Source organism: Taudactylus pleione, unplaced genomic scaffold, assembly GCF_031769625.1.
Source record: "Taudactylus pleione unplaced genomic scaffold, aTauple2 ptg000214l, whole genome shotgun sequence".
Lineage (NCBI taxonomy): Eukaryota > Metazoa > Chordata > Amphibia > Anura > Myobatrachidae > Taudactylus > Taudactylus pleione.
The window spans coordinates 15,698,044-15,712,351 of record NW_028284616.1 but is presented as its reverse complement, the minus strand read 5'-3'; the positions used below and the strand labels follow the sequence as shown (position 1 = coordinate 15,712,351).

Below are 14,308 nucleotides of genomic sequence, written 5' to 3'. Positions count from 1 at the left end.
CTCCATGCTGCGGCTGGTTCCTTTGTTGGTGGTTCAGCGCGCGTCATGTCATGTCATCACGTGGGCCTTGTCTCAATAGGAAAAAAAACTTCATTGTACCAGGCAGCCACAATCCTCCACCACATTTCTCTCTCAGTGATCCCCCCTACATTCCCCTCTCTCTCAGCAATCCACCCACATTCTCCCGTCTCAGTGACTCCCCCATACATTCCCCTCTCTGTTTCAACAATCCCCTCCAGTATTTCCTCTTGTCTCAGTGATCCCCCCACATTCCCCTCTCTCTTCGATCCCCTCCACAATCCTCTCACTCTGGCCCTCATTCAGAGTCGGTCGTAAGTGGCCGCTCGGTCGTACGCCTAACGACCGCAAAACTGAAATAGGAAGCAATCGCACTGCTGGTCGCAACCAAGGTGACGCCCATACGTGAACAATGCACCTCCTCTAGCTAGAGAGTGATAGCAGCTAGCGATCGAGTCAATCGTTGTCAGTCGCTGTATGTTAATTTTCTTCTCCTCTAACCTGCTCGCAGAGTGACGTTTTACTACTTCCGGCCTTCTATGTCGGTCGTAGCAGGAAATTTATGTACGCCCCCAAAAACGCCCTGAAAATGGTGAGGAACATCTGCGTTTTCAGTCCACCACCCCCGTCAACACCCACAAACAGCCTTTCATGTCAATCAACTCTCGGAAGCCACTTCCTGCTCGTAAGCTGTACGATCGACAGCATTTTGGATCGCAAGGTCTCGTACACACATGCGCCCAACTAACCGTACGCATGCGTGGTTTGGAAACATCGGATGTGTACAACCGAGCGGCCGCTTACGACCAACTCTGAATGAGGTCCTCTGTCTCAGCGATCCCCTCGACATTCCCCTCTCTCTCAATGATCCCCTCCACATTCCTCCCTCTCTCTCTCTCTCTCTCTCTCTCTCTCTCAGTGATCCCCTCCACATTCCCCCTCTCTCTCTCTTAGCGATCCTCTCCATATACCCCCTCTCTCTCTCTCTCTCTCTCTCTCAGCAATCCCATCCACATTCCCCTTTCCCTCTCAGCGATCTCCTCCACGTTCCCCTCTCTCTCTGTGATCCCCTCCATATTCCTCTCTCTCTCTCAGCGATCCCCTCCACACATTCCCTTTTCCCTCTCAGCGATCCCCTCCATATACTCTCTCTCAGTAATCCCCTCCACATTCCCCTTTGCCTCTCAGCGATCCCCTCCACATTCCCCTCTCTTTCTCTCTCAGTGATCCCCTCCATATTCCCCTCTCTCTCTCAGCGATCCCCTCCACATTCCCCCTCTCTTTCCCTCAGCGATCCCTTCCACATTCCCCTTTCCCTCTCAGTGATCCTCTCCACATTCCCCTCTCTCTCTCAGCTATCCCCTCCACATTCCCCTCTCTCTCAGCAATCCCCCCATTCCCTTCTCTCTCTCTCTCTCTCTCTCTCTCTCTCTCTCTGTGATCCCCTCCACATTCCCCTCTCTTTCTAAATGATCCCCTCCACATTCCTCTCTCTCTGTGATCCCCTCCACATTCCCCACTCTCTCAGTGATCCTCTCCACATTCCCCTCTCTCTCAGCGATCCCCTCCACATTCCCCTCTCTCTCTCTCTCTCTCTCTCTCTCTGTGATCCCCTCTACATTCCCCTCTCTTTATAAATGATTCCCTCCACATTCCTCTCTCTCTCTCTGTGATCCCCTCCACATTCCCTACTCTCTCAGCGATCCTCTCTACATTCCCCTCTCTCTCTCTCTCTCTCTCTCTGTGATCCCCTCTACATTCCCCTCTCTTTATAAATGATTCCCTCCACATTCCTCTCTCTCTCTCTGTGATCCCCTCCACATTCCCTACTCTCTCAGCGATCCTCTCTACATTCCCCTCTCTCTCAGCGATCCTCTCCACATTCCCCTCTCTCTCAGCGATCCTCTCCACATTCCCCTGTCTCTCAGCGATCCCCCCCACATTTTCCTCTCTCAGAAATCCCTCCACATTCCACTCTGTGTGTGATCCCCCCTCAGTATGTCAGTGTACCCCCCCCACACACATTCCTGTCTCTCTGTGATCCTCACACACAGTCCCCTCTGCCTGCCAGTGACCTCCACACACACACACACTCCCCCCCCTCTCTCTCTCTCTCTCTCTCTCTCTCTCACCGATCACCTCCACATTCCCCTCTCTATCAATGATCTCCTCCACATTCCTCTCTCTCAGCGATCCCATCCACATTCCGCCCCCTCTCTCTCTCTCTCTCTTAGCGATCTCCTCCACATTCCCCTTTCTCTCAGCGATCCCCTCCACATTCCCCTCTCTCTCAATTATCTTATCTACATTCCCCTCTCTCTTTCTCGCAATGATCTTGACCATCGCGACCATCAACCTGGTCACCCACAGCTATGCGAGCGGCCAGGAGGCCGCTCCAAAAAAACCCAAAAAAACGCCCTGACTCAGAGCGAGCGCTCTTTCAGAGCGTCCATCTCTGAATCAGGCCCTGTGTGTGATTTGCCCTCTGTATTTCAGTGTACCCCCCGCGCACACACATTCCCCTGTCTCTCTGTGATCCTCACACACATTCCCCTCTGCCTGCCAGTGACCCTCACACACACACTCCCCTCTACCTGCCAGTGACTCCTCTCACACACACACTCCTCTCTCTCTCAGTGATCCCCTCCACATTCCCCTCTACCTCAATGATCCCCTCCACCTTCCCCTCTCTCAGCGATCCCCTCCACATTCCCCTCTCTAGCAAATGATCCCTTCCACATGCCCCCTCTCCGCAATCCTTTTCACATGCCCCTCTCTCTCAGCAATCCCCTCCACATGCCCCTCTCTCTCAGCAATACCCCTTTCTCAGCGATTCCCCCTACAATTTTCTCTCTCTCTGAGATCCCTCCACATTCCACTCTGTGTGTGATCCCCCCTCTATATGTCAGTGGACCCCCCCCACACACACATTCCTCTCTGTCTTTCTGTGATCCCCACATACATTCCCTTCTGTCTGCCAGTGACCCCCACACACACTCCCCTCTGCCTGTCAGTGACCCCCACACACTCCCCTCTGCCTGTCAGTGACCCCCATACACACTCCCCTCTGCCTGCCAGTGACCCCCCACACACACACACTCCCCTCTGCCTGTCAGTCACCTCCCCCACACACACCCCTCTGCCTATCAGTGACCCCCCATACACACACACTCCCTTCTGTCTGTCTCAGTGTGCCCTCCAGCACACGCTCCCCTCTGCCTGCCAGTGCGCCCCCCCCCCCACACACACACACACACACTTATTCCCTTCTGTTGTTCTGTGCTCCCATCCCCCATTTACCTCTGTCTCAGTGGCTTTGGAGTACTCACTGCTGCCTGTTGCAAGGGGGAAGTCCCAGGAGGAGTCCAAGTAGCAGAGTGTGCAGGGGAGGAAAGAGTGTGCTGATCACGTCTCAGGCATATGCCATTCTGGCTGCTCTGAGCTCATGGTAAGATGGCTGGTCCGGGGAAGGGGCCAGCCACCAGGAAGTATAGCTCTCTGCTCTCAGGGTAGATCTACAGAAGGGGAACTATCTGCAACCCTGACAGCTATCAGCTGCCCAGCGCTGCGGATCTACAGTCATGATCCGGTATGCACTGGGGCCCCTGTTGCATCACCAGTAAGTCCGTCCCTGGGTGGTCCCCTCTCTCTGTCCAGGCCCAGGACTCTAGACCTGGCAGCCCCACACCCACCTGGATTTTGCAAAGCCGTGCTGGGATCAAGTGGCTGATCCCAGCATCAGCACAGCTGCAGGGGCAGGCAAAGGACATGTGTCCCCAGCCGGACACATCCCTGGCCTGCACTGGGATGCTGTTTCTGCTCCCAGTGCCAGGTAAGCAGAAGCTGCTGGTATCTGGTGAAGGGACCGCCTTGTCCCTTTCACCAGCGCCAGCGGTAAAGTGGCGGCGATCAGGACTTGGCTCTGGGTGCAGGCATACTGTTAGCCCGCTACCCGGTTGCCTTGATACTACGGCGGGTGTTTGGCTCTGGTTCGCGGACCAGCAGCCAATAGGAGGCAGACGCGATGAGCCAATCACAGCCCTGCCCCCTTGTATTAAACGCCGCTGAGCGGGAAAAAGCAGTGCGGAGGGGGAGGATACAAGAAATCCCGAAGAAGACAGAAGTTTTCCGGTGGCCGCGGAAGAGGACAGAACACGCCGTGAGCAAGAAAGAAAACAGGAGACGCCGGCTGAAAGAAGAGGCAGCTGAGGACCGGAGAGGACTGCGGGAGTGGAAAGTGAAAGAGCTAACGAAGCTACCCCCCCACAGCCTCTTCCACCATAGCAGGTAGGCTCTCTGTGAGGCCTACTATTAACCCCTCCCTAGATCACCAGGGTTGTCAGGCACTAGGTCCGTTGGGTAAATCAGGCAATAGGCCTGTGTGCATCTTGGCGGGCACAAGGCCCGGGCTACATAGGGTGCATTAGGCCCAATATAAGGTATCTGCCCCCCAAAATAGGTGTGAGTGACCTGGGCGTTAGGCAGATGGGGTAGTGTTGCAAGGTTTTGGGTTGGGGCGATTTTAGAAAAATTTGTAGAGCCCTGGTATAACACATTCGTACTAAATGAACTACCAAGTTAGGAGGTTATTAAGGTAGGAAAAACTTGCACATTTTTGCACAAACAAAAGCGAGCAAGGTTTTCTTACTGGACAACCAGCATTACATAGTGCGGGAGGTTCCCTTGCAAACTCACCGATAAAAGAATGTCACCCCATTAGTTACATAGAAATTTCTCTTTCTTCTTCAGATTTTTTTTACTTTTTTCTGTTTACTAGAAGCTATTTTAAATACTGCAATATAAAAAAAAAATTTAATTGGGCATATGAATGATTTTTCAGTTCATATACAGTATGTAGTAAATGTATCCCCTAGGTATATTTGGTGGTTGTTGCATGAATAAAGTCCCTTGCATAAATTTGGCTAGATCTGTCTAACTATTTAATCTGTGGTTATGTAGGTTCACTGCTTGCCGTACAATATGTATATGCAACCGTCACTCGTATTGTCTCCACTCCTGATGGATTTATGGGCACCACAAGACTGGGATATGTGATCAGGGAGAAGTTTCAGTGTCCGCAAGTCATACGCCCTCAGTATAACCCTCTACAGAACATCAAAGCCAAGTGCACTGTCAAGTCTAAGAAAGCAAAAGACACCATCACAAAAACTCTCCGATCTGAGACGAAAGCAGGAAAAAAATGGTGGAAATGCAAGGAGCAAACATCCAAAACCTCACAAGTATGTCACATTGTGTGATTGACAAGGACCTATACCTCTTTCATAGAGGTGCAAGAGATGGACTAGAATACAACTTTGCCCTCTACTGGAACCACCCTGACGGCAGTTTGAAGCACTTATCTTAGAACAACGAATCGAGTAAATTTTTTACCTGGGGAGAGATATGTCCTTTAATAATGATGGCAAGAAAATGTTACAAGCCAAACAATGACAGAGGCTCAAAAGTATAGAGTACGTATCATAGTAATATGCCTTTTTTTATTGATAACTTTTATTTTTTACAATACCAACATATTGCACTTTTCAGAAGAATTTTTAGTCATTCAAATCATTCCATGGAGTCTATCTTACAGTCTAAATTATCTACCACACAGACATTAGGGTCAATTTCATCCAAAGCCAATAAACCTACCAGTATGTGTTTTTGGACTGTGACAGGAAATTGGAGTACCCGTAGAAAATGCACTTGAACACAGAGAGAACATACTAACTCCATTCATATAGGGCCCTGAACAGAATGGGACCCACTGACCAATGCTGTGAGTCAGCAATGCTAACCACTGAGCCACCACGTCATTCAACATATCTGCAATAGTTTTTTTAATTAATGAAATGTATAATTTAAGGAAAGAAAACTGTAAATCCCTAAAATATTGCTTATAATAAAACAAACAAATGAAATAAAAACTTTTGAAAATAATTAGAAGAGGGAAGGGGCAGCACAAAGGTTACTCAGCAATCTGGGTACAGCAGATTATCCCACAGAGGCAGTGCGGTACTTTATATGAGAAGTAGTTTGCCAATGTTGACAGAGGTGAGTGATTTATTTAGGGTTGGGTACGAGATGCCAGTACTCGGGATCCCGGTGGTTAGAATCCCAAGGCCGACATCCCTACAGGGCTAGAATACCGACACTTGTCGGTCAGTATCATAACCCTCTCTCTCTCCCTACACCTAACCCTCCCCCCCTAGTGCCTAAACCTAACCTCCCCCTCACAGCACCCTAAATCTAATGCTTCCCTCTTAGTGCCTAACCCCAACCCTCCCCCTAAGCGCAGTACATTTACTGTCGGGGTCCCGGTGGCTAGGATGCTGGCTCCGGGATTCTAATAGGTGTCGGAATTCTAAACGCTGGCATCCCGACTGTCGGTATTTTGACCGCATCCCTTTATTTACTCCTGCGCATGTGTGAAAATCCCTAGAAACTCCTACTGCACATGTGTTACATAGAGTGTACGCACAAAGGTGCTGTTGTGATTGCGATGCATGCTATCAGAGATGTCTTGGAAATGTGCTGGGCGGTGACAGGGAGGTGGCTAAACACACGCACAGAGATGGTCCCTCATATGGGCGTGTTATGGGAGTGTCGCTAAAGTGTTTGCTTACACAGCTACTCAACCGCTCACATTGGTGGTCATACTCAGATGGTAAATCTGCACTTACCATAGGGCTGGTGCAAGACCGATGGTGGTGTCTAAAGATGCACAAGCAGAGCCAGCCCTAACCAGTTTGATGCCCTAGGCAAGATATTAGGTGGTGCCCCCTAGCACCATCTCTAGTTCCGCCTCTGACCCAGCACCCCTCTCCCAGCACAGCACCAATTATCCAGCAGCACAGATCACAGCAGCAGCCAGCTCACCCATTGCAATCCTCATCCACAGAGCTGGAACTAGACATTTTGGTGCCCTGTGCCAGCAAGAGCATTGGCGACCCCAGCCCCCTGTTTGTCTCCCTGCAGACAGGCCTAGGCTACTGAACTCCACAAAGGTCCCTGGGAGGTGGAGCTACTGCAAGTGGGCATGCCTAGCAGCCCTCCTCCAGCTGCAATTTTTGTTGCTGCCCGCTGCACCCATTGTCCCTGCGCCCTGCTTCCGCTGCTGCCGGCTGTATGCGCTACCGCCCGATCAGAGCTGAGCTGAGAGCTTCGATCACTGTAAGACAGCAAGAGCAGAGGTGCCGTCTGCCTGTCCCGGTCCCACCATTGCCGGCTGTCAAGCTGAGCTGGACCTAGGCTTGGAATGCATACACCTGGACATTCCAAATGCCCTAGGCATTTGCCTAGTTTGTCTATGCCTAGGGCCGGCTCTGTGCACAAGGCTGTACAACAGCATCTACAGATGCACAATGTGGGCATCTCAGTCCTTGCACATTCATACACAGATCTACACCAGGAAAGCCGGACAGCCTGCATAAACTGAGGCTTACTCAGCTGGCCGACGCCGTCCACCATCGCAACCGATGCAATGTTTGTCCCAGTGCTGAGATCTCAAATGCAGCAGGGGGTGTCATATTTGCTGGAGTGCAGATTTACAATTCCGTCCTCTGCTGAATTAAGGGCCTGATTCAGAGCCGCTCGTAAGCGGCTGCTCGTTCGTTCTGACCGATGTTCGCACATCTGCGCATGCGTACGGATTGTAAAACGCATGCACGAACCAGTCAGTGCGACCGAAAATCGTTTGTTCGCTATATAGCGAATGCCTGCTATTTTGAGTGACAGAAGGAGGCGTATGTGGGTGGTAACAGGGGAAGGTGCTTGAAAACGGGGGTGTGGAATTAGATCGCAGGCGTGCTTAAAGGTCAAAACGGGCGTTTTAAGGGAGTGCATAATTAATACAGCAGCGTCATTGACCACGTCACTTGTTTTTTTTTTACCCCGAACTGATTGCAAAATAGCGGTTGAAAAAACCAGCCACAAGAATAGCGAGCAGTTCATACGCTGTTCGATGTGCTCGATTAATCTAATAAATAGCGGACATGACGTAGGATGCGAGCGGCCAGGGGGCGTATTTTTCAAAATTACAACCGCAAGTTTTGCTCGCTAGTTCAGACTTAGAGGCGTGAACAGACCGCAATTAGCGAACGGTTCATTTGAATAGCCACCCCTTGTTTTAGAACGAACGACCGCAAATAGCGAGCCGCTCTGAATCAGGCCCTAGGGCCTGATTCAGAGCCGCTCGTAAGCGGCCGCTCATTTGTTCTGACCGATGTTCGCACATCTGCGCATGCGTACGGATTGTAATACACATGCGCGAATCAGTGCGGCCGAAAATCGTTTGTTCGCTATATAGCGAATGCCTGCTATTTTGAGTGACAGAAGGAGGCGTATGTGGGTGGTAGCAGGGGAAGGTGCTTGAAAACGGGGGTGTGGAATTAGATCGCAGGCGTGCTTAAAGGTCAAAACGAGTGTTTTAAGGGAGTGCATAATTAATATAGCAGCGTCATTGACCAAGTCACTTGGTTTTTTTTTTACCCCGAACTGATCGCAAAATAGCGGTTGAAAAAACCAGCCACAAGAATAGCGAGCAGTTCATACGCTGTTCGATGTGCTCGATTAATCTAATAAATAGCGGACATGACGTAGGATGCGAGCGGCCAGGGGGCGTATTTTTCAAAATTACAACCGCAAGTTTTGCTCGCTCGTTCAGACTTAGAGGCGTTAACAGACCGCAATTAGCAAACGGTTCATTTGAATAGCCACCCCTTGTTTTAGAACGAACGACCGCAAATAGCGAGCGGCTCTGAATCAGGCCCTTAGACTCTTAGATTGGATGTATTGACTATGGGCCTGATTCAGAGACGGACAGTAATGCATGCGTAACTGCATTCTCTCAAGGACCGCAGTTGCTAAAATATGCTATTGCCTCCCAAAACACATCCGAGCATAGGGACGCCCACTGCTGCCTTCTCATATCCGTACGCCGGCGTTCATCAGCATAAACATCTGCGGCAGGACTGACCAGCCGCAGACTCGGCAGCTCTCCTGACACGCAGAGAGCTCTGTTCCTGCTAAAGAGATCGCAGTGCCTAATTTATGCACGCCCATGAAACAGCGATTAAACGGGCAGGCACACCTGCGTTTTTCTAGCCACCCCCCGCTACCACTCCCAAACGCTGACTACCTATCACTCACTTTGCGATTGGGTACTCTGTGCGTGCATAATTGCATTGCAATCACAGTGCATGTGCAGTACACCAGTACGGCATTCGCACATTAGCAAATAATCGCTCGATCTGTGTAAAAATTGCCATTGCGTCCCGTCTCTGAATCATCCCCTATGTTTTATCGATGAAAGTCATATTATTCATTTACTGGACTAGTCTATTTATTTGCTAGCATTGTGCATTCATTCACTGGTAATTTCTACACCTCTCCTGTTTTTGGTTGTAAAATTCTAACTTCCTTCAATCTTTAAACCAAAAATTTATTTTAAATGTATACATAGTAATAATGAAGGTACATGTCTCAAAATAGTTTTTATGTCGTATCTCCTACATACACCATCCCCTTTAATATGAGAATTCCCTTAACCGTTCTACGATTCGCCCTAGAAACCAGAGAGGAGAGGAAGATGACAGTTTCGGGGGTCAGACCCCTCTCTTGTCATGGCAAAATACTGTTTTTCTCAGGTCCACGGGTGGGGGAGGAGCTGAAATAAAACAATCTGCATAATTTTAGCCCGCGGGACCCCTCCATACGGACCGAGATCCCACGTATTATCTCCCCACCCTGCCCAATTTCACTAGGAAGTGGGCGGGATGCGGGAGATCTGTCTACTCTTCTGGGGGTCCCAGGGACTACCCAAAAAATGGGGTGCCTCCTGCCACATCCAGGAGAGACAGCAAATATGATTTTATTGAACATACTATACTTGCATCCTTATTCAAATGTATCTTACATAGTAAATGCAACTTAGGAGCTGTTTCTGAGTTGGAAGCAATAGAAAAAATACCAGTAACTTTGCACCTGGATAAACCATGTTGCAATGCAAGGGGTGCAAATACATTAACTTTTTTTGCATGCATGGTTAATACTGGCTACTTTTGCTTTTATTGAATGTGAATGTGATTTGATTTTATGAGAGAATCCCCTGCAGTGGGGGTGGCCCATGATGCAATTCACGCTGACTCACGTCATTTTGGCCCCGTCCCCTGCTTCACAATGACGGTAATCTTGGCATTGTGTAGCGGGGTGAGGCCAAAATGACGCGATCGCGTGGCCACGACCCGCTCCTCCCCAATGCTGGACACGCTCCCTTGCTTTGCCGATTTGGCTTCCCCCTCCCAGAAGGGGCAACCAGAATGTCGGCAACCCTGAACTGATGCAGGTCTCGGCATTGCCAAGGTGTCACAGTATTGTGATGCCACATGCTATTATCTTTACATACTGCTATCCCACAACTTTTGGCACTTCAGTACATATAGAAATGCAGAACAGTTAATTAGTAAAGTTTGGCAATCACAAGTAAAAATACATAACAAAGCAGAGCTTGGAAAATGTAGTCACAAATTGTGTGTTAGTTTGATGTCATCCATGAAACGAGCTCTGACAATCTGAAAGACAAGGAACATATTATAGCCAATTTTCTATTTTAATACATATGAAGCTTTTGCTGCCTCCAATATAATAATACTATGTTAGTGCAAAAATGTTAGTGCACAATGCCATGGATCCTTGCATGATTTCCTATTCTTTGAAACAGGGCAGTAGAGAGCAATGGGGGAGAGATGGCCAAATCCTGGGGGCATGGCTAGGGATGGCCATTGGTGGGCTGTCCATTGATGGTTCCATCAGTGATTACCATCAATGGCACAAAACAAGGGGTGTACTTATAATGAGTGCAGGTTGTGCGGTGGGGCCTGCAATACACACCTTGCACCCATATTATACTTACCTCTCCGGAGTCCCACGTCAGCACCAGTGTCATCACTGTAAAAATGCCTGGAAGAAGTACAGGGGATTAGCCGCACTTTGCCTACTGGACAGGATGGTCTAGGAGCGGACTATTACAAAATACTAACATCCCAGTATCCCCTCACTTAACCGCTCTTTACAATTTCATAATTTTGGGAGGGGAAGCACCCCCTGACTTTAAGATGGCACGTATTCTTATCCTCCCAAAACCGGGCAGAGATCCCACTTCAGTATCATCCTTTCGCCCCATCTCACTCCTTCAAGACTTAAATATTTTTTCTAAACTCATAGCTCAATGCTTAGAACCAATTCTGGCCAAATGAATTCACTCGACACAACTGGATTCATAAAAGGGCGACATTCTGTCCTCAAAATTAGAACGCTTGCGGCGGCAATGACACATACCTTTAAAGCTGATGAAAAACAGAATTTCTACTTCAGGGTCCACAGGGGGTCCACAGGGTTGACCTTGGGGTATAGCTGGATCTGGATCCACGGGCACCACGCAGTTAAAGCTTTGCTGCTCCCAGGATGCACTTGGGTCCGTCCTCCTCTATACCCCGCCCTCGAGCCACAGGCACCTCAGTTTTAGTTGGTGCCCGGCCGGAGTCGGGTCACCCTGCGCGGTGGGGCTGCATAAGCAGCCCCTAAGCTTTATTTTTAAAAGAAGATTTTATTCTTATTTTTACTATCTTCAGAGCGGCAGCAATGGACTGTCCATCTGGATTTCCACGCTGCCAATCCAACAGCCCCGCTGGCGCGACGCCAGTACTGATCTGGGGATCGCAGCGGGACCCCGGAGTCAGTACTAGCGTGGCTCCGGGACCTCCCAAGGACTGCTGCCGGATTCCACGGGGCCAGGTAAGCCGCGCGCAGCGGCTTACCTGGCCCCGTGGAACAAATGCAGTCTTTTAGCTGCCAGTCTCAGGGGACAGACCGGCGGCGCTAGTAGCGGCGGCGGGCTCCCCCACTCTGGTATACCCCGCGTGTCTGCTGGCCTCCAGGGTGTAAGTACCGGTGGGGAACCGGCTTCCCTGGGGGTTTAATACTAGCAGGGGAGGCAGCCTTCCCTGCTTTAGTGCTCCTCCCCTCAGCCCAGCGCGCCTTCTCTCATGTGTGCTGGCGTCACTGGGCTGTTATCTCCTGGCCACTCCTCAGTGCTCTCCGGCGGCCATCTTCCAGGCAGCATCGCAGAGCTCCCAGGCGGATACAGTGGACCAGTCCCCCTGCGTACCTCTCCCCCTGCAAAGGACAGTGTTCGCAGCGCTATAGCCCTCCCAGACACTGAATCTGGGAGGTTGATTGTAGCTGAAGGTGCAGTGAGTATAACCTCCTGCATGGTATGTGACTTTTGCTAGTACTTCCTGTCTGTGCTTATTTCTTCTTGCTGTTAGCTTATACCTATCCCTTTCCTTCTCCTACGGCCCGCAGGTGCGTGGGGGAGGGGCGTTCTTTCTGTGTACCTCACTTATATAGATCTATGTATTTGTGAGGTCCGTCACATACTGCGGTGGGCTACTCAGTACCAGATTGTGGGCTGTTTGTGTTGCATACTTGGGAGTGCGTAGGTGTTATATACGCCTTACCTCTTTTCGGTGATACATTTTTTATTGCAAAAGTTTTGTGTCATGTCGGATGAGGAGAATGAGCGCTCCGTGGCTCCTGTGTTGTTTTCCTGCCTATGCTGTTCGGCAGGGGTTGACGGGGCGGATTTGTCTCAGGACTGTCGAAGCTGAATAATTGAGTAAGACAAGTTCAGTTTAAAATTCAATCACAGCGACGCCATCTTGCGACTGGCCGCAAGACTCCATTTTAGAAATGCGATCGCAAGACGCCATTTTGCGAATGGCCGCCTAAGCGCCATTTTAGATAAACTCACATTTTAGTACATGTGGCGATAATACCATTAGCATCATGCCAAGGCATCTGTGACCATTATCATATGAAGCAAGTGGCCAGGTGACAACTGGCTTGGGTAGATAAGTTTCCTGCATAGTGTTTGTTCACTACGGGTGGTCTGGCTAGAATAAATAAGCAAGCTTCCTGCAGTGACACAGGAAAGGTGGGAGGGCCTGCTGACAGGAGATGTAGAACTATCTGGCCCAGCATGCTAAAATGTTAGAGACAAGGCACTTATCCTCACACACACATTAAATATGTCTTTATATCAAACCCCAAATACTCACACATTTCATATTCACACATAAGGTTCCATAAGCATCAAAATGTATGATTCAAGTTGGTTAAGTTAGTTTAAATGCTAAGAAATAAAGGTTTTTGATAACTAAGGTATTATACATGATAAGCAAGGTGTGTTTGGTCTCGTTCTGATGCATACGCTTTTTACAGCATCCCGGTGTTATCGGTGGAGAGATCGCATCATGCAAACTCAAGTTATGGATCGCAGAACTTACAAGAAACAAAATGTTTAGCTGATGAAATGTTACAGGAGGCGTTACCAGAAAGACTCCGGCTGTTAGAGGCAGGGAAAGTCTATTTGAAACAACCTGTTAAATGTGCCGTAACATATGCTTCTACTATGCTTCCAATGATATCAGCAGGAAATTTCCCCTTTGTCCTGTTTTAGTCTGGGGGGAATAAATACATGTGCCCATATACTGGTTTAGGAGTCCATGCTGAAGGTTGTATGTACTAGGGGTCTCTAGTCTGAGGTCTATCTCTGGGTCCGGAGGCGCAAGCGTATGTATACTGTACTTGGGTCTGTATTATTTCCTTTTTACGCCTAAATTATGTATGTATAGATTGCGTGTAACTGACTGTACTTTTACCTGAATAATACTTGTGCGTTGGAACCACAGATTCCACTCCTGTCTTTATTTGCAGTCATACTGCGTATGCAATTAGCGTTGTGTTTAGAGGTTTATAGGAAGGTTTTCAGAAGGTATAGGCAGGGGTATATAGAGGTTCATTTCTAATATTGTTAGTTGGGGGCTCGTGAAGAAGTCACTTACCTGCTCACACGGTACATACGGTCATCGATATTTCAGCAAAGGGTGGAGTGGCCACATGCAGGGTTTGCCTGCAACCGCTTTGTGCTGAAAGATCGCTATCCATCTCCGTGTGAACTAAGGAAGCTGACTAGAATCCAGGGACAAGAGAGGAAAAAGTTTGTTTTCCTCTGTTGATAGAACCTTGTGTTTACAGGGGTGCCGCAGTATTGCGTATGCGGCTAAAACGCATTTTTGCGTACGCAGTTAAAAAAGTAATTATACGGTTATGTGGTAGTCGCATAATTGTGTATGCGGCCGTTTGCACAATAGCGTATACGCACTTCCGGTTCTGCTGCCACGTGTTTGAACAAAGCCACTGAGGTTTACATTTTTTTTTCTATTACCAA

General features: G+C 49.2%; 1 protein-coding gene across 2 annotated transcripts in view; it reads left to right on the top strand.

Moving 5' to 3' along the window:
* The window catches only part of NWD1 (NACHT and WD repeat domain containing 1), an 88,828-nt gene extending 75,461 nt beyond the window's left edge, over positions 1 to 13,367 (top strand). The window contains exons 21-22 of one of the 2 annotated variants that reach the window (XR_015879279.1): positions 4,978 to 5,489; positions 13,300 to 13,367. Coding sequence is in view for 1 of the 2 variants with exons in the window: in XM_088478566.1 (XP_088334692.1) it covers positions 4,978 to 5,276 (299 nt within the window). In the remaining variant the exon portion in view is untranslated. Of the gene's footprint in view, positions 1 to 4,977; positions 5,921 to 13,299 lie in introns of those variants that run through there. The other variant, XM_088478566.1, reaches the window with a different exon arrangement.
* The last annotated feature ends 941 nt before the right edge of the window (positions 13,368 to 14,308 follow it).